General features: G+C 46.0%; 1 protein-coding gene across 1 annotated transcript in view; it reads right to left on the bottom strand.

Annotated features, from left to right (window-relative positions):
- pag1 (phosphoprotein membrane anchor with glycosphingolipid microdomains 1) overlaps positions 1–16,734 on the bottom strand; it is a gene marked incomplete at its 5' end in the record, with an annotated part of 55,763 nt that extends 39,029 nt beyond the window's left edge. The window contains 2 exons of the mRNA XM_084338961.1: positions 6,271–6,440; positions 16,638–16,734. Of these exons, the coding sequence (XP_084195087.1) occupies positions 6,271–6,440; positions 16,638–16,734 (267 nt within the window). The remainder of the gene's footprint in view (positions 1–6,270; positions 6,441–16,637) is intronic.
- Between the last annotated feature and the right edge of the window lie 7,527 nt (positions 16,735–24,261).

The raw sequence follows: 24,261 nt of genomic DNA, 5'->3' as shown, positions 1-24,261 counted from the left end.
CAATATTCCATGCATCGTAAATATTTTTTCTCATAATCAGGTATTTTTAATGATAATTTTTACATTATTACATCATTATCGTTATTGTTATTATTAACAATATTATTATGATGGTTGTATCAACCCTAAATCTGAGTTGGGGGGGGGGGGGAATGCAATGCAGACAAACAGCTGCATACAGTGCGACCATTTCACTCACATTTGCCCATTCATTTTTGGACACATCACACACCATCGGTGTGTGTACTGTACGTGTGCTGTCATAGCTCCACCTACAGGCCTAATGGAGAACACCAGGATGTGAATGGAGGGTGAATGTGAGGTATATCGTGTAAATAAGTTTTGATTGATCGCAAGACTACACTGTAAAAAATATATAATAATAAGTTACCAGAACTTAAAAATATTGAGTTCAGTTACTGTGCATTAAGGTTTTCAGTTTTCAATCCATAATAATCCAGAAAAATAAGTACACAACCACATTATTTCAACCTAATAAAACTATGTTTATTGTCATTGTTTTAAGAACACAAGTTGACTTGGTAATACTCACATTTTGAGTAAAAAATATGGCTTTTAACATGTGCAATGTTCAATGAAATAGAAAAATAAATAATAAAATTAGTTGATTAATCCCACTGGTCACAATGGTGACCGTAATAATATTTTTGTTATAAGGCTCTGCAAATGTTACTGAATGATGTAGCAATGTATTTCCAGCTAAATTGAAATAATAAACAAATAAAGGGTCTCAATTAAATATGTGGTAGTAAAAAGAACCTGTGGGAGGATTTCAACAAGATAAATGCGACAACAAACAGTGCAAAATATTTCACTATAATATTTCAAAGCAAACATTTTTTTTTTACTGCTGCCCCCTGTGCCTATGCAAATGCCCCCGCGTGCCTATGCAGGCACGCGTGCCTAAGGTTGCCTACCCCTGCCCTAGAGTTACAGGTGCAGCTAGGAGTGGTGTATTAATAGTCCTCTCATTATCCTAGAGCTACAGGTGGAGCTAGGAGTGATGTTTTAATAGTCCTCTCATTATCCTAGAGTTACAGGTGCAGCTAGGAGTGATGTTTTAATAGTCCTCTCATTATCCTAGAGCTACAGTGCAGCTAGAAGTGATGTATTAATAGTCCTCTCATTATCCTAGAGTTACAGGTGCAGCTAGGAGTGGTGTATTAATAGTCCTCTCATTATCCTAGAGTTACAGGTGCAGCTAGGAGTGATGTTTTAATAGTCCTCTCATTATCCTAGAGTTACAGGTGCAGCTAGGAGTGATGTTTTAATAGTCCTCTCATTATCCTAGAGCTACAGGTGCAGCTAGGAGTGGTGTATTAATAGTCCTCTCATTATCCTAGAGTTACAGGTGGAGCTAGGAGTGATGTATTAATAGTCCTCTCATTATCCTAGAGCTACAGGTGCAGCTAGGAGTGATGTATTAATAGTCCTCTCATTATCCTAGAGCTACAGGTGGAGCTAGGAGTGGTGTATTAATAGTCCTCTCATTATCCTAGAGCTACAGTGCAGCTAGGAGTGGTGTATTAATAGTCCTCTCATTATCCTAGAGCTACAGGTGCAGCTAGGAGTGGTGTATTAATAGTCCTCTCATTATCCTAGAGCTACAGTGCAGCTAGGAGTGATGTATTAATAGTCCTCTCATTATCCTAGAGCTACAGGTGCAGCTAGGAGTGGTGTTTTAATAGTCCTCTCATTATCCTAGAGTTACAGGTGGAGCTAGGAGTGGTGTTTTAATAGTCCTCTCATTATCCTAGAGCTACAGGTGCAGCTAGGAGTGATGTATTAATAGTCCTCTCATTACCCTAGAGCTACAGGTGGAGCTAGGAGTGGTGTTTTAATAGTCCTCTCATTATCCTAGAGCTACAGGTGCAGCTAGGAGTGATGTTTTAATAGTCATCTCATTATCCTAGAGCTACAGGTGCAGCTAGGAGTGATGTATTAATAGTCCTCTCATTACCCTAGAGCTACAGGTGCAGCTAGGAGTGGTGTATTAATAGTCCTCTCATTATCCTAGAGCTACAGGTGCAGCTAGGAGTGGTGTATTAATAGTCCTCTCATTATCCTAGAGCTACAGGTGCAGCTAGGAGTGGTGTATTAATAGTCCTCTCATTATCCTAGAGCTACAGGTGCAGCTAGGAGTGATGTATTAATAGTCCTCTCATTATCCTAGAGTTACAGGTGGAGCTAGGAGTGATGTATTAATAGTCCTCTCATTATCCTAGAGCTACAGGTGCAGCTAGGAGTGGTGTATTAATAGTCCTCTCATTATCCTAGAGCTACAGGTGCAGCTAGGAGTGGTGTATTAATAGTCCTCTCATTATCCTAGAGCTACAGGTGCAGCTAGGAGTGGTGTATTAATAGTCCTCTCATTATCCTAGAGCTACAGGTGGAGCTAGGAGTGGTGTATTAATAGTCCTCTCATTATCCTAGAGCTACAGGTGGAGCTAGGAGTGGTGTATTAATAGTCCTCTCATAACCCTAGAGCTACAGGTGGAGCTAGGAGTGATGATTTAATAGTCCTCTCATTATCCTAGAGCTACAGGTGCAGCTAGGAGTGGTGTATTAATAGTCCTCTCATTATCCTAGAGCGACCTCTAGCGGCTCGGTGTGCATATTATTTTATACAATATTGATTGAAAGCCCTATTTGTTGTCTGTCGATTGCAGTTTCAGGCAAGAGAAGCCGTTCAGCGGTTCTCGAGTTACATGCCGATACGTGAGGCGTGCGCCAAAGTCTTTAGCATACTTTAAAAAAAAATCGAATACCACTCCCGACTCCCGACGCTCTCTAGCTCCGTCAATCATTTGTCGATCTCAAAGATTATTGGACAGGGTTGTAAGCAATAAGTGAGGCTTCCCAATGGTACCCCGCGTGGGGATAAGCGAATCAGGGATCTAGGTGAAAAGTCATGAGCGAAAAACAGGAAGATAATTTTCCGCTGAATGCATTGGAGTCTGAGAAAATGGAAACCTGCAGACCTTTTTTTCCCCTCACATTTTACCAAAATCGCTCTATATCACTCATTTCTGAACGGATTTTTGTGTTTTTTTTTTTCAATTCTTTTGGAAATATACTTTTGGATATTGCAACTACTACAGAAAAAGTGAGTACACAACTTCAAGTTGAACTCCAGTTCAGACCTATGTTACTCTATTTCATTAGCACTAAAAGAGGATTCCCTTCATTGTATCAGACACTTCAGAATTATCTTTCAGAAGAGACCAAGCTCATGCATGTGCTATAAGTATAAAGTATAGTATTTTAGTTTGCAAAAAAAAGTATGCAGTCCTCAAAAAAACTAAAACTAAAATGACCTCATGATCCCAGAGCTGCAGACTGGAGACACTGTTCTCATTTCTACCTAAAGTACCCGTTCACAGTCAAATCAATTCAACCCACTTGAGATCCACCCATTCGTTAATGAATTATTCATTACAAATTAAACCTCAACACAAATAACCCTTTAATAATGTAGGGCCCAAATTAAACATCAGCGACGTCAGAGGCCAGAATGTGGGACCTCCAGACACGTTGACCATCCGAGAGCTGAACAACACGACCTCCAGACACGTTGACCATCCGAGAGCTGAACAACACGACCCTGAGACACGTTGACCCTCCGAGAGCTGAACAACACGACCCTGAGACACGTTGACCATCAGAGAGCCTGGTGAGGCTGAACAACACGACCCTGAGACACGTTGACCATCCGAGAGCCTTGTGAGGCTGAACAACACGACCCTGAGACACGTTGACCATCAGAGTCTTGTGAGGCTGAACAACACGACCCTGAGACACGTTGACCATCCGAGAGCCTCGTGAGGCTGAACAACACGACCCTGAGACACGTTGACCATCAGAGAGCCTCGTGAGGCTGAACAACACGACCCTGAGACACGTTCACCATCCGAGAGCCTTGTGAGGCTGAACAACACGACCCTGAGACACGTTGACCATCAGAGAGCCTCGTGAGGCTGAACAACACGACCCTGAGACACGTTGACCATCCGAGAGCCTTGTGAGGCTGAACAACACGACCCTGAGACACGTTGACCATCCGAGAGCCTTGTGAGGCTGAACAACACGACCTACAGACACGTTGACCATCCGAGAGCCTTGTGAGGCTGAACAACACGACCCTGAGACACGTTGACCATCCGAGAGCCTTGTGAGGCTGAACAACACGACCCTGAGACACGTTGACCATCCGAGAGCCTTGTGAGGCTGAACAACACGACCCTGAGACACGTTGACCATCCGAGAGCCTTGTGAGGCTGAACAACACGACCCTGAGACACGTTGACCATCCGAGAGCCTTGTGAGGCTGAACAACACGACCCTGAGACACGTTGACCATCCGAGAGCCTGGTGAGGCTGAACAACACGACCCTGAGACACGTTGACCATCCGAGAGCCTCGTGAGGCTGAACAACACGACCCTGAGACACGTTGACCATCCGAGAGCCTTGTGAGGCTGAACAACACGACCCTGAGACACGTTGACCATCCGAGAGCCTCGTGAGGCTGAACAACACGACCCTGAGACACGTTGACCATCAGAGAGCCTTGTGAGGCTGAACAACACGACCCTGAGACACGTTGACCATCAGAGAGCCTTGTGAGGCTGAACAACACGACCCTGAGACACGTTGACCATCAGAGAGCCTTGTGAGGCTGAACAACACGACCTACAGACACGTTGACCATCAGAGAGCCTTGTGAGGCTGAACAACACGACCCTGAGACACGTTGACCATCCGAGAGCCTTGAGAGGCTGAACAACACGACCCTGAGACACGTTGACCATCAGAGAGCCTTGTGAGGCTGAACAACACGACCCTGAGACACGTTGACCATCAGAGAGCCTCGTGAGGCTGAACAACACGACCTCCAGACACGTTGACCATCAGAGAGCCTCGTGAGGCTGAACAACACGACCCTGAGACACGTTGACCATCCGAGAGCCTTGTGAGGCTGAACAACACGACCCTGAGACACGTTGACCATCAGAGAGCCTTGTGAGGCTGAACAACACGACCCTGAGACACGTTGACCATCAGAGAGCCTTGTGAGGCTGAACAACACGACCCTGAGACACGTTGACCATCCGAGAGCCTCGTGAGGCTGAACAACACGACCCTGAGACACGTTGACCATCAGAGAGCCTTGTGAGGCTGAACAACACGACCCTGAGACACGTTGACCATCCGAGAGCCTGGTGAGGCTGAACAACACGACCCTGAGACACGTTGACCATCAGAGAGCCTTGTGAGGCTGAACAACACGACCCTGAGACACGTTGACCATCCGAGAGCCTTGTGAGGCTGAACAACACGACCTCCAGACACGTTGACCATCAGAGAGCCTTGTGAGGCTGAACAACACGACCCTGAGACACGTTGACCATCAGAGAGCCTCGTGAGGCTGAACAACACGACCCTGAGACACGTTGACCATCAGAGAGCCTTGTGAGGCTGAACAACACGACCCTGAGACACGTTTACCATCCGAGAGCCTGGTGAGGCTGAACAACACGACCCTGAGACACGTTGACCATCCGAGAGCCTTGTGAGGCTGAACAACACGACCCTGAGACACGTTGACCATCCGAGAGCCTTGTGAGGCTGAACAACACGACCCTGAGACACGTTGACCATCCGAGAGCCTCGTGAGGCTGAACAACACGACCCTGAGACACGTTGACCATCCGAGAGCCTCGTGAGGCTGAACAACACGACCCTGAGACACGTTGACCATCCGAGAGCCTGGTGAGGCTGAACAACACGACCCTGAGACACGTTGACCATCCGAGAGCCTGGTGAGGCTGAACAACACGACCCTGAGACACGTTGACCATCCGAGAGCCTTGTGAGGCTGAACAACACGACCCTGAGACACGTTGACCATCAGAGAGCCTTGCGATGCTGAACAACACGACCCTGAGACACGTTTACCATCAGAGAGCCTGGTGAGGCTGAACAACACGACCCTGAGACACGTTGACCATCAGAGAGCCTTGTGAGGCTGAACAACACGACCCATGTAACATGTAAATGAGCCCTTCTTTTAAAAATAGCTAAAAGCTAAAAGTGATGTTGTAATTTTGCAGCCTCACAGGGATAAGTTCACATTGAAAAAAATAAAATAAAAAGACGTTTGTTGACTTTTAATGCAACTATGGGTATCTATCTACAAGTCCGATGATAGAATAAAAGCTAAGCGCTATCCTCAGTATCCATCGCTGACCTCATAGGTACCGTCTCCTGAGGCGGGCGGCCCGTCGGCGATCAGGCCGCTGTTGGGAGGGATGCTGGGTAACTGGCGGTCCTGGTGGCACTTGGAGGCCCGGAGCTCCGATTGGCTGGAGAGCAGCTCCTCCGACGGCTGCGGGCTGGTGTCCTGTGTGTCTGTGAGGACTGGAGGGGGGGCGGAGCCAAGAGAGGAGGGGGCGGAGACAAGAGAGGAGGGGGCGGAGACAAGAGTGTAACGTGAGAACTGGAGAGGGCGGAGTCAGAGTGTTATTGAGGACTGGAGGGGGCGGAGACAGAGTGTTATTGAGGACTGGAGGGGGCGGAGTCAGAGTGTTATTGAGGACTGGAGGGGGCGGAGACAGAGTGTTATTGAGGACTGGAGGGGGCGGAGACAGAGTGTTATTGAGGACTGGAGTGGGCGGGAACAGAGTGTTACATAAGGACTGGAGGGGGCGGAGACAGAGTGGTATTGAGGACTGGAGGGGGCGGAGTCAGAGTGTTATTGAGGACAGGAGGGGGCGGAGACAGAGTGTTATTGAGGACTGGAGGGGGCGGAGTCAGAGTGTTATTGAGGACTGGAGGGGGCGGAGTCAGAGTGTTACATGAGGACTGGAGGGGGCGGAGACAGAGTGTTATTGAGGACTGGAGGGGGCGGAGACAGAGTGTTATTGAGGACTGGAGGGGGCGGAGTCAGAGTGTTACATGAGAACTGGAGGGGGCGGAGACAGAGTGTTATTGAGGACTGGAGGGGGCGGAGACAGAGTGTTATTGAGGACTGGAGGGGGCGGAGTCAGAGTGTTATTGAGGACTGGAGGGGGCGGAGACAGAGTGTTATTGAGGACTGGATGGGGCGGCGACATAGTGTTATTGAGGACTGGAGGGGGCGGAGTCAGAGTGTTATTGAGGACTGGAGGGGGCGGAGTCAGAGTGTTATTGAGGACTGGAGGGGGCGGAGTCAGAGTGTTATTGAGGACTGGAGGGGGCGGAGACAGAGTGTTATTGAGGACTGGAGGGGGCGGAGACAGAGTGTTATTGAGGACTGGAGGGGGCGGAGTCAGAGTGTTATTGAGGACTGGAGGGGGCGGAGTCAGAGTGTTATTGAGGACTGGAGGGGGCGGAGTCAGAGTGTTGAGGACTGGAGGGGGCGGAGTCAGAGTGTTGAGGACTGGAGGGGGCGGGAACAGAGTGTTATGTGAGGACTGGAGGGGGCGGAGTCAGAGTGTTATTGAGGACTGGAGGGGGCGGAGTCAGAGTGTTATTGAGGACTGGAGGGGGCGGAGACAGAGTGTTATTGAGGACTGGAGGGGGCGGAGTCAGAGGGTTACGTCGGACATGTTTAACCTTCTGTAGTGTGGTAGTGAAAAGTTAACCTTCTGTAGTGTGGTAGTGAAAGGGTTAACCTTCTGTAGTGTGGTAGTGAAAGGTTAACCTTCTGTAGTGTGGTAGTGAAAGGGTTAACCTTCTGTAGTGTGGTAGTGAAAGGTTAACCTTCTGGAGTGTGGTAGTGAAAGGTTAACCTTCTGTAGTGTGGTAGTGAAAGGGTTAACCTTCTGTAGTGTGGTAGTGAAAGGTTAACCTTCTGTAGTGTGGTAGTGAAATGTTAACCTTCTGTAGTGTGGTAGTGAAAGGGTTAACCGTCTGTAGTGTGGTAGTGAAAGGTTAACCTTCTGTAGTGTGGTAGTGAAAAGGTTAACCTTCTGTAGTGTGGTAGTGACAGGGTTAACCTGCTGTAGTGTGGTAGTGAAAGGTTAACCTTCTGTAGTGTGGTAGTGAAAGTGTTAACCTTCTGTAGAGTGGTAGTGAAAGGTTAACCTTCTGTAGTGTGGTAGTGAAAGGGTTAACCATCTGTAGTGTGGTAGTGAAAGGGTTAACCTTATGTAGTGTGGTAGTGAAAGGGTTAACCTTCTGTAGTGTGGCAGTGAAAGGTTAACCTTCTGTAGTGTGGTAGTGAAAGGGTTAACCGTCTGTAGTGTGGTAGTGAAAGGTTAACCTTCTGTAGTGTGGTAGTGAAAGGTTAACCTTCTGTAGTGTGGTAGTGAAAGGTTAACCTTCTGTAGTGTGGTAGTGAAAGGGTTAACCTTATGTAGTGTGGTAGTGAAAGGGTTAACCTTCTGTAGTGTGGTAGTGAAAGGTTAACTTTATGTAGTGTGGTAGTGAAAGGTTAACCTTCTGTAGTGTGGTAGTGAAAGGTTAACCTTCTGTAGTGTGGTAGTGAAAGGGTTAACCATCTGTAGTGTGGTAGTGAAAGGTTAACCTTCTGTAGTGTGGCAGTGAAAGGTTAACCTTCTGTAGTGTGGTAGTGAAAGGGTTAACCTTCTGTAGTGTGATAGTGAAAGGTTAACCTTCTGTAGTGTGGTAGTGAAAGGTTAACCTTCTGTAGTGTGGTAGTGAAAGGGCTAACCTTCTGTAGTGTGGTAGTGAAAGGTTAACCTTCTGTAGTGTGGTAGTGAAAGGGTTAACCTTCTGTAGTGTGGTAGTGAAAGGTTAACCTTCTGTAGTGTTTAGTGAAAGGGTTAACCTTCTGTAGTGTGGCAGTGAAAGGTTAACCTTCTGTAGTGTGGTAGTGAACGGGTTAACCTTCTGTAGTGTGATAGTGAAAGGTTAACCTTCTGTAGTGTGGTAGTGAAAGGTTAACCTTCTGTAGTGTGGTAGTGAAAGGGTTAACCTTCTGTAGTGTGGTAGTGAAAGGTTAACCTTCTGTAGTGTTTAGTGAAAGGGTTAACCTTCTGTAGTGTGGTAGTGGTAGTGAAAGGTTAACCTTCTGTAGTGTGGTAGTGAAAGGTTAACCTTCTGTAGTGTGGTAGTGAAAGGGTTAACCTTCTGTAGTGTGGTAGTGAAAGGTTAACCTTCTGTAGTGTGGTAGTGAAAGGGTTAACCTTTTGTAGTGTGGTAGTGAAACGTTAACCTTCTGTAGTGTGGTAGTGAAAGGTTAACCTTCTGTAGTGTGGTAGTGAAAGGTTAACCTGCTGTAGTGTGGTAGTGAAAGGTTAACCTCCTGTAGTGTGGTAGTGAAAGGTTAACCTTCTGTAGTGTGGCAGTGAAAGGGTTAACCTTCTGTAGTGTGGTAGTGAAAGGTTAACCGTCTGTAGTGTGGTAGTGAAAGTGTTAACCTTCTGTAGTGTGGTAGTGAAATGTTAACCTTCTGTAGTGTGGTAGTGAAAGGTTAACCGTCTGTAGTGTGGTAGTGAAAGTGTTAACCTTCTGTAGTGTGGTAGTGAAAGGGTTAACCTTCTGTAGTGTGGTAGTGAAAGGTTAACCGTCTATAGTGTGGTAGTGAAAGGTTAACCTTCTGTAGTGTGGTAGTGAAAGTGTTAACCTTCTGTAGTGTGGTAGTGAAAGGTTAACCTTCTGTAGTGTGGTAGTGAAAGGTTAACCTCCTGTAGTGTGGTAGTGAAAGTGTTAACCTTCTGTAGTGTGGTAGTGAAAGGTTAACCTCCTGTAGTGTGGTAGTGAAATGGTTAACCTTCTGTAGTGTGGTAGTGAAAGCGTTAACCTTCTGTAGTGTGGTAGTGAAAGTGTTAACCTTCTGTAGTGTGGTAGTGAAAGGTTAACCTTCTGTAGTGTGGTAGTGAAAGGGTTAACCTTATGTAGTGTGGTAGTGAAAGGTTAACCTTCTGTAGTGTTGTAGTGAAAGTGTTAACCTTCTGTAGTGTGGTAGTGAAAGGTTAACCTTCTGTAGTGTGGTAGTGAAAGGTTAACCTTCTGTAGTGTGGTAGTGAAAGGTTAGCCTCCTGTAGTGTGGTTGTGAAAGTGTTAACCTTCTGTAGTGTGGTAGTGAAAGGTTAACCTTCTGTAGTGTGGTAGTGAAATGTTAACCTTCTGTAGTGTGGTAGTGAAAGGTTAACCGTCTGTAGTGTGGTAGTGAAAGTGTTAACCTTCTGTAGTGTGGTAGTGAAAGGGTTAACCTTCTGTAGTGTGGTAGTGAAAGGTTAACCGTCTGTAGTGTGGTAGTGAAAGGTTAACCTTCTGTAGTGTGGTAGTGAAAGTGTTAACCTTCTGTAGTGTGGTAGTGAAAGGTTAACCTTCTGTAGTGTGGTAGTGAAAGGTTAACCTCCTGTAGTGTGGTAGTGAAAGTGTTAACCTTCTGTAGTGTGGTAGTGAAAGGTTAACCTCCTGTAGTGTGGTAGTGAAATGGTTAACCTTCTGTAGTGTGGTAGTGAAAGCGTTAACCTTCTGTAGTGTGGTAGTGAAAGTGTTAACCTTCTGTAGTGTGGTAGTGAAAGGTTAACCTTCTGTAGTGTGGTAGTGAAAGGGTTAACCTTATGTAGTGTGGTAGTGAAAGGTTAACCTTCTGTAGTGTTGTAGTGAAAGTGTTAACCTTCTGTAGTGTGGTAGTGAAAGGTTAACCTTCTGTAGTGTGGTAGTGAAAGGTTAACCTTCTGTAGTGTGGTAGTGAAAGGTTAGCCTCCTGTAGTGTGGTTGTGAAAGTGTTAACCTTCTGTAGTGTGGTAGTGAAAGGTTAACCTTCTGTAGTGTGGTAGTGAAAGGTTAACCTTCTGTAGTGTGGTAGTGAAAGGTTAACCTTCTGTAGTGTGGTAGTGAAAGGTTAACCTTCTGTAGTGTGGTAGTGAAAGAGTTAACATTCTGTAGTGTGGTAGTGAAAGGTTAACCTTCTGTAGTGTGGTAGTGAAAGGGTTAACCTTCTGTAGTGTGGTAGTGAAAGGTTAACCTTCTGTAGTGTGGTAGTGAAAGGGTTAACCCTCTGTAGTGTGGTAGTGAAAGGTTAACCTTCTGTAGTGTGGTAGTGAAAGGTTAACCTTCTGTAGTGTGGTAGTGAAAGGTGAACCTTCTGTAGTGTGGTAGTGAAAGGATAACCGTCTGTAGTGGGGTAGTGAAAGGTTAACACATCTGTAGTGTGGTAGAGAAAGGGTTAACCTTCTGTAGTGTGGCAGTGAAAGGTTAACCTTCTGTAGTGTGGTAGTGAAAGGGTTAACCTTCTGTAGTGTGGTAGTGAAAGGGTTAACCTTCTGTAGTGTGGTAGTGAAAGGTTAACCGTCTGTATTGTGGTAGTGAAAGGTTAACCTTCTGTAGTGTGGTAGTGAAAGGTGAACCTTCTGTAGTGTGGTAGTTAAGGGTTAACCTTCTGTAGCGTGGTAGTGAAAGGGTTAACCTTCTGTAGTGTGGTAGTGAAAGGGTTAACCTTCTGTAGTGTGGTAGTGAAAGGTTAACCTTCTGTAGTGTGGTAGTGAAAGGTTAACCTTCTGTAGTGTGGTAGTGAAAGGTTAACCTTCTGTAGTGTGGTAGTGAAAGGTTAACCTTCTGTAGTGTGGTAGTGAAAGGTTAACCTTCTGTAGTGTGGTAGTGAAAGAGTTAACATTCTGTAGTGTGGTAGTGAAAGGTTAACCTTCTGTAGTGTGGTAGTGAAAGGGTTAACCTTCTGTAGTGTGGTAGTGAAAGGTTAACCTTCTGTAGTGTGGTAGTGAAAGGGTTAACCCTCTGTAGTGTGGTAGTGAAAGGTTAACCTTCTGTAGTGTGGTAGTGAAAGGTTAACCTTCTGTAGTGTGGTAGTGAAAGGTGAACCTTCTGTAGTGTGGTAGTGAAAGGATAACCGTCTGTAGTGGGGTAGTGAAAGGTTAACACATCTGTAGTGTGGTAGAGAAAGGGTTAACCTTCTGTAGTGTGGCAGTGAAAGGTTAACCTTCTGTAGTGTGGTAGTGAAAGGGTTAACCTTCTGTAGTGTGGTAGTGAAAGGGTTAACCTTCTGTAGTGTGGTAGTGAAAGGTTAACCGTCTGTATTGTGGTAGTGAAAGGTTAACCTTCTGTAGTGTGGTAGTGAAAGGTGAACCTTCTGTAGTGTGGTAGTTAAGGGTTAACCTTCTGTAGCGTGGTAGTGAAAGGGTTAACCTTCTGTAGTGTGGTAGTGAAAGGGTTAACCTTCTGTAGTGTGGTAGTGAAAGGTTAACCTTCTGTAGTGTGGTAGTGAAAGGTTAACCGTCTGTAGTGTGGTAGTGAAAGGGCTAACCGTCTGTAGTGTGGTAGTGAAAGGGCTAACCGTCTGTAGTGTGGTAGTGAAAGGGCTAACCGTCTGTAGTGTGGTAGTGAAAGGGTTAACCGTCTGTAGTGTGGTAGTGAAAGGGCTAACCGTCTGTAGTGTGGTAGTGAAAGGGTTAACCTTCTGTAGTGTGGTAGTGAAAGGTTAACCTTCTGTAGTGTGGTAGTGAAAGGTTAACCGTATGTAGTGTGGTAGTGAAAGGGTTAACCTTCTGTAGTGTGGTAGTGAAAGGGTTAACCTTCTGTAGTGTGGTAGTGAAAGGTTAACCTTCTGTAGTGTGGTAGTGAAAGGGCTAACCGTCTGTAGTGTGGTAGTGAAAGGGTTAACCGTCTGTAGTGTGGTAGTGAAAGGGCTAACCGTCTGTAGTGTGGTAGTGAAAGGGCTAACCGTCTGTAGTGTGGTAGTGAAAGGGTTAACCTTCTGTAGTGTGGTAGTGAAAGGGTTAACCGTCTGTAGTGTGGTAGTGAAAGGGTTAACCTTCTGTAGTGTGGTAGTGAAAGGGCTAACCGTCTGTAGTGTGGTAGTGAAAGGGTTAACCGTCTGTAGTGTGGTAGTGAAAGGGCTAACCGTCTGTAGTGTGGTAGTGAAAGGGTTAACCTTCTGTAGTGTGGTAGTGAACGGGTTAACCTTCTGTAGTGTGGTAGTGAAAGGGTTAATGTCTTGTTAAGTAGGCCTATTAATTAGCCCTGGTCCTCAGGCGTGCACCACCGACACCTAATTATGACCTAATTGAGAGATTTGTGTTTTGTAATATCTCGAGTCAGTCTCATTATAGTCACCCCTGCTGTTTTTATTTATTTATTATTATTATTATTATTATTATTATTATTATTATTATTATTATTATTATTATTATTATTATTATTATTATTATTATTATTATTATTATTATTATTATTATTATTATCTATGGAGCACGAGACAAGTCGCTACCAGATCATCATTATATTCTCACACATGCTACCAAATTCTGTCACTAGTTGCTAACAGCTGGGATTTCCAGCGACTTTGAACGTTCTAACTGTTCACATAAAGATCTAGTACATCCTTGTAACAGGAGTGTCAAGTCAGCTAAAAACGTATAATTATGTACGAATATTACACAGGGTTCTCACAGACATTGCGAAATGAAATTCAAGGACTTTCAAGTACTTTTCCACGCACTATTTTTCATTTTAAAAGGATACAATTCACTTTTAAATGCATTTATTTGATAGAAAAAGAAATCTGATCCAATATTTATGGCTTAAAACCAATTTCCGACAATTAGTTACACTTTAGATAAAAAAAATTATATTTCTTGATTCAGAACTATTATATCATGGATGAACAAAACTTTCAATGCGAAAGGTTGATTTGAAATTCAATTACTTTTAAAGCACCGTGTAAAAAAATTATTGGCTGTTTTCAAGGAATTCCAGGCCTTGACTTATTCTTTTCAAAAATAAAGCATTTCAAGGACCTTGTGCGAACCCTGATCACCTGTAGTGCTGGTCAGAGAGAGAGAGCTGTCTCACCTGTAGTGCTGGTCAGAGAGATAACGAAAACGAAAGAAATCTTTTTTAAACAAAAACGAACTAAAACGAAAACGAACGCACAAAAAAAACGCAAAAAAAACGAATGCAAAAAAAACGAAAGCAGAAAACGATAACGAAAACGAACGCAAAAAAACGAATGAAAAAAACGAAAACAAAAACGAAAACAAAAACGAAAAAGAACGCACAAAAACGAACGCAAAAAAAAGAAAACGAAAACGAACTAAAACGAAAACGAACGCACAAAAACAAACGCAAAAAAACAAACGCAAAAAACGAAAACGATAACGAAAAAAAACGAATGCAAAAAAAGAAAACGATAACGAAAACAAACGGAAAAAAATGAAAACGAAAACGAACGCACAAAAACAAACGCAAAAAAACGAACGCAAAAAACAAAAACTAACGAAAAAAACGAGCACGAAAACGAACTAAAACGAACGCACAAAAACAAACGCAAAAAACGAACGTAGAAAACGAACGCAGAAAACGATAACGAAAACGAATGAAAAAAAACAAACGCAAAAAACAAAAACGATAACGAAAACGAACGAAAAAAAATGAAAACGAAAACGAACTAAAACGAGAACGAACGCACAAAAACAAACGCAAAAAAACGAACGCAAAAAACGAACGAAAAAAAACGAACGCAACAAAAGAGAACGATAACGAAAACGAACGAGAAAAAAATGAAAACGAAAACGAACTAAAACGAACGCAAAAAAACGAACGCAGAAAACGATAACGAACGCAAAAACGAAAACAAACGAAAACGAACGCACACTACGCACCTGTAGCGCTGGTCAGAGAGAGAGAGAGCTGTCTCACCTGTAGTGCTGGTCAGAGAGAGAGAGAGCTGTCTCACCTGTAGTGCTGGTCAGAGAGAGAGATAGCTGTCTCACCTGTAGTGCTGGTCAGAGAGAGAGAGCTGTCTCACCTGTAGTGCTGGTCAGAGAGAGAGAGAGCTGTCTCACCTGTAGTGCTGGTCAGAGAGAGAGAGAGCTGTCTCACCTGTAGTGCTGGTCAGAGAGAGAGAGAGCTGTCTCACCTGTAGTGCTGGTCAGAGAGAGAGAGCTGTCTCACCTGTAGTGCTGGTCAGAGAGAGAGAGAGATGTCTCACCTGTAGTGCTGGTCAGAGAGAGAGAGAGCTGTCTCACCTGTAGTGCTGGTCAGAGAGAGAGAGAGCTGTCTCACCTGTAGTGCTGGTCAGAGAGAGAGAGCTGTCTCACCTGTAGTGCTGGTCAGAGAGAGAGAGAGAGCTGTCTCACCTGTAGTGCTGGTCAGAGAGAGAGAGCTGTCTCACCTGTAGTGCTGGTCAGAGAGAGAGAGAGCTGTCTCACCTGTAGTGCTGGTCAGAGAGAGAGAGCTGTCTCACCTGTAGCGCTGGTCAGAGAGAGAGAGCTGTCTCACCTGTAGTGCTGGTCAGAGAGAGAGAGCTGTCTCACCTGTAGTGCTGGTCAGAGAGAGAGCTGTCTCACCTGTAGCGCTGGTCAGAGAGAGAGCTGTCTCACCTGTAGTGCTGGTCAGAGAGAGAGAGAGCTGTCTCACCTGTAGTGCTGGTCAGAGAGAGAGAGAGCTGTCTCACCTGTAGTGCTGGTCAGAGAGAGAGAGAGCTGTCTCACCTGTAGTGCTGGTCAGAGAGAGAGAGAGCTGTCTCACCTGTAGTGCTGGTCAGAGAGAGAGAGAGAGCTGTCTCACCTGTAGTGCTGGTCAGAGAGAGAGAGAGCTGTCTCACCTGTAGTGCTGGTCAGAGAGAGAGAGAGCTGTCTCACCTGTAGTGCTGGTCAGAGAGAGAGAGAGAGCTGTCTCACCTGTAGCGCTGGTCAGAGAGAGAGAGAGAGCTGTCTCACCTGTAGTGCTGGTCAGAGAGAGAGAGCTGTCTCACCTGTAGTGCTGGTCAGAGAGAGAGAGAGCTGTCTCACCTGTAGTGCTGGTCAGAGAGAGAGAGAGCTGTCTCACCTGTAGTGCTGGTCAGAGAGAGAGAGCTGTCTCACCTGTAGTGCTGGTCAGAGAGAGAGAGAGCTGTCTCACCTGTAGTGCTGGTCAGAGAGAGAGAGAGCTGTCTCACCTGTAGTGCTGGTCAGAGAGAGAGAGAGCTGTCTCACCTGTAGTGCTGGTCAGAGAGAGAGAGAGCTGTCTCACCTGTAGTGCTGGTCAGAGAGAGAGAGAGCTGTCTCACCTGTAGTGCTGGTCAGAGAGAGAGCTGTCTCACCTGTAGTGCTGGTCAGAGAGAGAGCTGTCTCACCTGTAGTGCTGGTCAGAGAGAGAGAGAGCTGTCTCACCTGTAGTGCTGGTCAGAGAGAGAGCTGTCTCACCTGTAGTGCTGGTCAGAGAGAGATAGCTGTCTCACCTGTAGTGCTGGTCAGAGAGAGAGAGAGAGCTGTCTCACCTGTAGTGCTGGTCAGAGAGAGAGAGAGCTGTCTCACCTGTAGTGCTGGTCAGAGAGAGAGAGCTGTCTCACCTGTAGTGCTGGTCAGAGAGAGAGAGAGAGCTGTCTCACCTGTAGTGCTGGTCAGAGAGAGAGAGAGCTGTCTCACCTGTAGTGCTGGTCAGAGAGAGAGAGAGAGAGCTGTCTCACCTGTAGTGCTGGTCAGAGAGAGAGAGAGAGAGCTGTCTCACCTGTAGTGCTGGTCAGAGAGAGAGAGCTGTCTCACCTGTAGTGCTGGTCAGAGAGAGAGAGCTGTCTCACCTGTAGTGCTGGTCAGAGAGAGAGAGAGCTGTCTCACCTGTAGTGCTGGTCAGAGAGAGAGAGAGAGCTGTCTCACCTGTAGTGCTGGTCAGAGAGAGAGAGAGCTGTCTCACCTGTAGTGCTGGTCAGAGAGAGAGCTGTCTCACCTGTAGCGCTGGTCAGCGGGCCGTTCTGGGAGCTGCTGACGCCGAGGTCAGTTACTGGACTGTCTGCTGACTGGCTGCACGTCTCTCGCTCCGACACCTGCGGACGACACACAGGACAACAGTCTGTCGTCAGGGCGACGGATGGTGACCACACACACACACACACACACACACACACACACACACACACACACACACACACACACACACACACACACACACACACACACACACACACACACACACACACACACACACACACACACACACACACACACACACACACACACACACACACACACACACACACACACACACACACACACACACACACACACACACACACACACTTCTAAAGTGCAGAGTGATGTCACGGATGAGTGATTTTTCCAGGTAGACAAAGCAATGGATTCTGTTTAGATGATAAAAAGGTAAAATGGTACATTTATATTACAGCTTTTAACCAAAGCACTTTACAACTCGTTCCTCACATTTCACTCACACACCGACGGCAGAGGCGACCACGCAAGGTGCCCAACCTGCTCGTCTGGAGCAATTAGGGGTTAAGTGTCTTGCTCAAGGACACATCGACACACAGCTGCCCGGGAGGAGTGGGAATCAAACCGGGAACCTCCGGATTACCAGACGACTGCTCTACCTCCTGAGCCACTGTCGGCCCCCCCCAATAATACGTAAGGGACGAGGTCATTGTCGCAAAATAATTGACCGACACAGAGTTTAAAATACCGAGGCGCCTCGCAGAGGTGTTCTCTAAACGTCAGTGAAGGTCAATTATTTTGCGACAATGACCGAGTATAGCTATACATTATCCTGCTTATTACATGGCTAACTTACTAACAATATACCTAATTCACTTTACACCATCGACAAGACGAGATCAAATGCAGACGCAGTTCTGTTCTGTGGCTCCGCTGTCATCGCTGGCAGCTTCGCCAGCAGCCGGCAGGTGTGTCTGATTGGCTGCACTGATGCAGTGTGTGTCAGTGGGCTTGATTGCTACAGCTGTGCACAGCGGTCATTATTGCTCGGCAGAGGTCCGTTATCGAGTAATAACGGACCTCTGACGAGCGCTATTGATCAATCACAATCAAGCATTTCGGCGAATGTTAAAACGCCATGTAATAAAGAGGAAATAATTGTTGCAGATTTTATGGCACATAGTGATGAATAGAACTAGGTGCAGAACAAAAGGGGTCAAATGGGAGGAAATCTTTTATTTTCATCGCATCTCTTGTTGTGGTGAATATTGTTCCTATTGTTCCAGAGAAGCTAATGGTGACACAAGAGCACTTCTTATCACACGATCATGAAGCGAGACTCTGAGACCAAGTCGACTAGGAGTCACACGTCAAGTGCATTATTTCCACTGAGCAAAGTAATAATAATAATAATACACTTTATTTGTATAGCACCTTTCATACAGAAACTGCAGCTCACAGTGCTTCACAACAGCAAAAAAGACAGGCATTAAATGAGCACATAAAGTGCAGACACATAAAAGCACAGTTTTTCACGTTAGGATCTAACATCCCAACAGGCCACCTTGTTTATGGTTTGATTCAGTTTTAAATAGACAATAATAAAACGAGTAAGATAAAATAGACAGAGTAAAATTGTGCAATAGTGCAGTGCAATAAAATTGTAGAATAGAATAGACATAAAATGAGCACATAAAGTGCAGACATATAAAATATTTTTACAGGGCAATACAATAGTAGAATCACAGTGTTATGAAGTGTGCACCACATAGAGGCAGGATGCCACAACGTTCACACCACATGGCATCTGTAGACCAAGCCCTAACTCGACTAGTACCCACCCAGAGCCAGAGAACACAACCCAAGGCAAGTAGGACTTCAACTCTCTTTGTTTTGTTCTCTCTGTGAGCTGCGGTACAATCACACTGGAAACACAAAACAGCTCCACATCCCCACCCAGTGGTCAGATGTTGTAATGACTACTCTGTAACCCATAATAGTAGTGTCTTCGATTGAAATTGAAAAGGTTTGTGAAATCTCACTGCGTGAATAATACGTCTATATTCTTGAGTCTTTGAGGGAGAGACATAAGGAAAAGCGATCTTCCTCTTCTCCTCTCCTAACCTCTCCTCTCTCCTCTCCTCTTCCTCTCCTCTCCTCTCCTCTCCTCTCCTCTCCTCTTCCTCTCCTCTTCCTCTCCTCTCTCCTCTCCTCTTCCTCTCCTCTCCTCTCCTCTCCTCTCCTCTCCTCTCCTCTTCCTCTCCTCTCCTCTCCTCTTCCTCTCCTCCCCTCTCCTCTCCTCTCCTAACCTCTCCTCTTCCTCTCCTCTCCTCTCCTCTCCTCTCATCTCCTAACCTCTCCTCTTCCTCTCCTCTCCTCCCCTCTCCTCTCCTCTCCTCCCCTCCCCTCTCCTCTCCTCTCCTCCCCTCTCCTCTTCCTCTCCTCTCCTCTACCTCTCCTCTCCTCTCCTGAGTCCTAACCTCTCCTCTTCCTCTCCTCTCCTCTACCTCTCCTCTCCTCTCCTGAGTCCTAACCTCTCCTCTACCTCTCCTCTCCTCTCCTAACCTCTCCTCTCCTCTCCTCTCCTCTCCTCTCCTCTCCTCTCCTCTCCTCTCCTCTCCTCTCCTCTCCTCTCCTCTCCTCTCCTCTCCTCTCCTCTCCTCTCCTCTCCTCTCCTCTCCTGAGTCCTAACCTCTCCTCTACCTCTCCTCTCCTAACCTCTCCTCTCCTTTTCCTCTCCTCTACCTCTCCTCTCCTCTCCTCTCCTGAAATAACTATGTACAGATACCGAGATGTCACACCATGTTACCTGTTACCTGTTTATTGCACAATGTTTTTTTTTTATTGGATTCTATTACATGTTGTAACACTGTATTGCACATCGTTGCGGGCAAGACCACCCGCATTTCATTGTATACTTGTATGCCGTGACAAATAAAACTCTTGACTTGACTTCCTCTCCTCCACTTCCTCTCCTCTCCTCTCCTCTACCTCTCCTAACCTCTCCTCTCCTCTCCTCTCCTAACCTCTCCTCTCCTAACCTCTCCTCTCCTCTCCTTTTCCTCTCCTCTACCTCTCCTCTCCTCTCCTGAGTCCTAACCTCTCCTCTCCTCTCCTCTTCCTCTCCTAACCTCTCCTCTTCTCCTCTCCTCTTCCTCTCCTCTTCCTCTCCTCTCCTGAGTCCTAACATCTCCTCTTCCTCTCATCTCCTCTCCTCTCCTAACCTCTCCTCTTCTCCTCTTCCTCTCCTAACCTCTCCTCTCCTCTTCTCCTAACCTCTCCTCTCCTCTTATCCTAACCTCTCCTCTCCTCTTCCTCTCCTCTTCCTCTCCTCTCCTGAGTCCTAACATCTCATCTTCCTCTCCTCTCCTCTCCTAACCTCTCCTCTTCTCCTCTCCTCTTCTCCTAACCTCTCCTCTCCTCTCCTCACCTCTTCTCTCCTCTTACTCTCCTAACCTCTCCTCTCCTCTCCTCTTCTCATAACCTCTCCTCTCCTCTCCTCTCCTCTCCTCTCCTCTCCTCTCCTTGCTCAAGGACACTTTCAAGAGAGACGGGCTCATTGGCTGTTTGCAGGGATCGAACCTGTGACCTGTCTCTTTAACCGACAGGCCACCTCATCCTGACACACCCTGGATGTGTGTGTGTGTGTGTGTGTGTGTGTGTGTGTGTGTGTGTGTGTGTGTGTGTGTGTGTGTGTGTGTGTGTGTGTGTGTGTGTGTGTGTGTGTGTGTGTGTGTGTGTGTATCATGTCAAGCCTATTTCTTGGACAAATCTACACAATAAGTGGCGTAAAGAGTAGGGGGTTCCCCGACGTTCCTGGCCAAATTCTCAATCAGGTCTCTGACATCAAGGCCACTTAATCATCCATCCCCCTTAATTGGCTGATATCAATCTCAGTCTCCTGAGCCGTTCAGCCATTGTGTCTAGTGTGATGTGTGTCTGGTGCCAGTGTATGGTAGTCAGTGTGTAGTGTGATGTGTGCCTGGTGCCAGTGTATGGTAGTCATTGTGTAGTGTGATGTGTGCCTGGTGCCAGTGTATGGTAGTCAGTGTGTAGTGTGATGTGTGCCTGGTGCCAGTGTATGGTAGTCAGTGTGTAGTGTGATGTGTGCCTGGTGCCAGTGTATGGTAGTCATTGTGTAGTGTGATGTGTGTCTGGTGCCAGTGTATGGTAGTCATTGTGTAGTGTGATGTGTGTCTGGTGTCAGTGTATGGTAGTCATTGTGTAGTGTGATGTGTGCCTGGTGCCAGTGTATGGCAGCCATTGTGTAGTGTGATGTATGCCTGGTGCCAGTGTATGGTAGTCATTGTGTAGTGTGATGTGTGCCTGGTGCCAGTGTATGGTAGTCAGTGTGTAGTGTGATGTGTGTCTGGTGCCAGTGTATGGTAGTCAGTGTGTAGTGTGATGTGTGCCTGGTGCCAGTGTATGGTAGTCAGTGTGTAGTGTGATGTGTGCCTGGTGCCAGTGTATGGTAGTCAGTGTGTAGTGTGATGTGTGCCTGGTGCCATTGTATGGTAGTCAGTGTGTAGTGTGATGTGTGCCTGGTGCCAGTGTATGGTAGTCAGTGTGTAGTGTGATGTGTGCCTGGTGCCAGTGTATGGTAGACATTGTGTAGTGTGATGTGTGCCTGGTGCCAGTGTATGGTAGTCAGTGTGTAGTGTGATGTGTGTCTGGTGCCAGTGTATGGTAGTCAGTGTGTAGTGTGATGTGTGCCTGGTGCCAGTGTATGGTAGTCAGTGTGTAGTGTGATGTGTGCCTGGTGCCAGTGTATGGTAGTCAGTGTGTAGTGTGATGTGTGCCTGGTGCCAGTGTATGGTAGTCAGTGTGTAGTGTGATGTGTGCCTGGTGCCAGTGTATGGTAGTCAGTGTGTAGTGTGATGTGTGCCTGGTGCCAGTGTATGGTAGTCAGTGTGTAGTGTGATGTGTGTCTGGTGCCAGTGTATGGTAGTCAGTGTGTAGTGTGATGTGTGCCTGGTGCCAGTGTATGGTAGTCAGTGTGTAGTGTGATGTGTGCCTGGTGCCAGTGTATGGTAGCCATTGTGTAGTGTGATGTGTGTCTGGTGCCAGTGTATGGTAGTCAGTGTGTAGTGTGATGTGTGCCTGGTGCCAGTGTATGGTAGCCAGTGTGTAGTGTGATGTGTGCCTGGTGCCAGTGTATGGTAGTCAGTGTGTAGTGTGATGTGTGCCTGGTGCCAGTGTATGGTAGTCATTGTGTAGTGTGATGTGTGCCTGGTGCCAGTGTATGGTAGTCAGTGTGTAGTGTGATGTGTGCCTGGTGCCAGTGTATGGCAGCCATTGAGCCTGTAGCCCAAGGTTAGTGCTACCAGTGGTGGTGAAGGAGGCAATTTCCAGCCTACATTGTGGGGAGCGCTTTGAGTCTGAGAAAAGCGCTATATAAATGTAATGAATATTATTATTATTAAGAACTGCGGCTGTGGACGGTGGGACTGAGGGGAAGCTACGTTGCGTCTGCTAGCTGTTATTAATGGACGGTGTCGGACTATTTCCTGGAATGGAAACAAGCGAATCTTTCATGTCACAAAGGAGACCTTATATAAACGGCTGCATTTATATAACGGCTGGTATCCAAAGCGCTTTACAATTTGTTCCTCACATTTGACCCGTTCACTCACACATTCACACACCGACGGCGGAGGCGACCATGCAAGGTGCCAACCTGCTCATCGGGAGCAGTTAGGGGTTAAGTGTCTTGCTCAAGGACACATTGACACGCTGCCCGGGAGGAGCGGGAATCTAATCCGGGAACCTCCGGATTACCAGACGACTGCTCTACCTCCCGAGCCACTGTTGCCCCTGTCGTTCTGTAGAGTAACTCAGAACCACATCCTGTAACTCAGAACCACATCCTGTGACTCAGAACCACTTCCTGTAACTCAGAACCACATCCTGTAACTCAGAACCACTTCCTGTGACTCAGAACCACTTCCTGTAGCTCAGAACCACTTCCTGTAACTCAGAACCACTTCCTGTTACTCAGAACCACATCCTGTGACTCAGAACCACATCCTGTAGCTCAGAACCACTTCCTGTAACTCAGAACTACATCCTGTGACTCAGAACCACATCCTGTCACTCAGAACCACTTCCTGTAACTCAGAACAACTTCCTGTAACTCAGAACCACATCCTGTGACTCAGAACCACATCCTGTAACTCAGAACCACTTCCTGTAACTCAGAACCACTTCCTGTAACTCAGAACCACATCCTGTAACTCAGAACTACTTCCTGTCACTCAGAACCACTTCCTGTAACTCAGAACCACTTCCTGTAACTCAGAACCACATCCTGTCACTCAGAACCACTTCCTGTCACTCAGAACCGCTTCCTGTAACTCAGAACCACTTCCTGTAACTCAGAACCACTTCCGGTGACTCAGAACCACTTCCTGTAACTCAGAACCACTTCCTGTGACTCAGAACCACTTCCTGTAACTCAGAACGTACATTTGACTACAGTCTAGAAGAAGCCTTTACAACCAAAATGTTAAAATATCAACTGTTAGAGCATATACCATATCACAACTGGGCTACAACTGTACACTTTTAGTCTTCATATTTGGAAGCCTGGGTCATGTCCATAAGTTGGGTGTTAGAGGCCTTCAGATGGCCGGTCTTCCGAAGGGAAGAGCCAAACAGTTAGCTAGATATTGCTCAGTGTCAGCAATTATTGACAGCCGGGCAATTTGGAGAAGACGCTGCTATCTGTATCCATGAGCTGTGTGTTGATTGTCAGGTTCATCATCCTATATGTGTGTGTGTAACTTTGATTGCCATTGTCAATTTGGGCATGAATGTAACAGAATAACCCACAATGTACAAGTGCACTGATAATATTTGTGTCCACTAGCATATTTATATAATATTTTTTATTATTATTATTATTATTATTATTATTATTATTATTATTATTATTATTATTATTATTATTATTATTATTATTATTATTATTATTATTATTATTATTATTTTTCTTTTTTCACTCAAACCTGTGGTAAACCTCATATTCTTATAAAGAGGTAATTATATAGTTTACACTTTTTATTTTTCTCATATTTCTCATATAAGCTGTGGGGTCATCTGACCCCTTCCGGCGGGAATCAGTGACATTTTTCCATGGCTGTGCTAGTGTTAACTCATTGGGCCTGATTCAACAATACTCTCTTATTATTTGTCTTATATTCTTGCTTACCTGTCTGTTAAGAGAACAATAAGAAAAGCCACCGCCACATTCATCTAGCCGTTCTTAAAATCTGTTCTTACCCAGGTTTTTTGAATGGTGAATCCCACTCATTCTAAACTGGATGCGCGTTCTCGCGCAAGTCATTTGCATACAGAGACACGCCTCGCGGGCTCATTATAATACGAGAGCCGTGGGTCTGCATCGGATCCCCCGGCCGTATTCAAGCACTGGAGCGCTTTGCGATGGATCAAAATTAGATAGGAATCAAATGTATTGTCATCATACAGCACCTATAGCTATATAGTGGAATATACTGTATTAATATAGTAGTAATATAATAGTAGTTGGCTAGTTGCGCGCTTCTGGCCACCTCCTGCAGTGCGCGCATACACACGTGTATACAGTACGTGCAAAATGAATCGTT

The sequence above is a fragment of the Notolepis coatsorum genome, assembly GCF_963971535.1.
Source record: "Notolepis coatsorum genome assembly, contig: SCAFFOLD_374, whole genome shotgun sequence".
Taxonomy (NCBI): domain Eukaryota; kingdom Metazoa; phylum Chordata; class Actinopteri; order Aulopiformes; family Paralepididae; genus Notolepis; species Notolepis coatsorum.
This window is presented reverse-complemented; position numbering and strand designations above follow the sequence as displayed.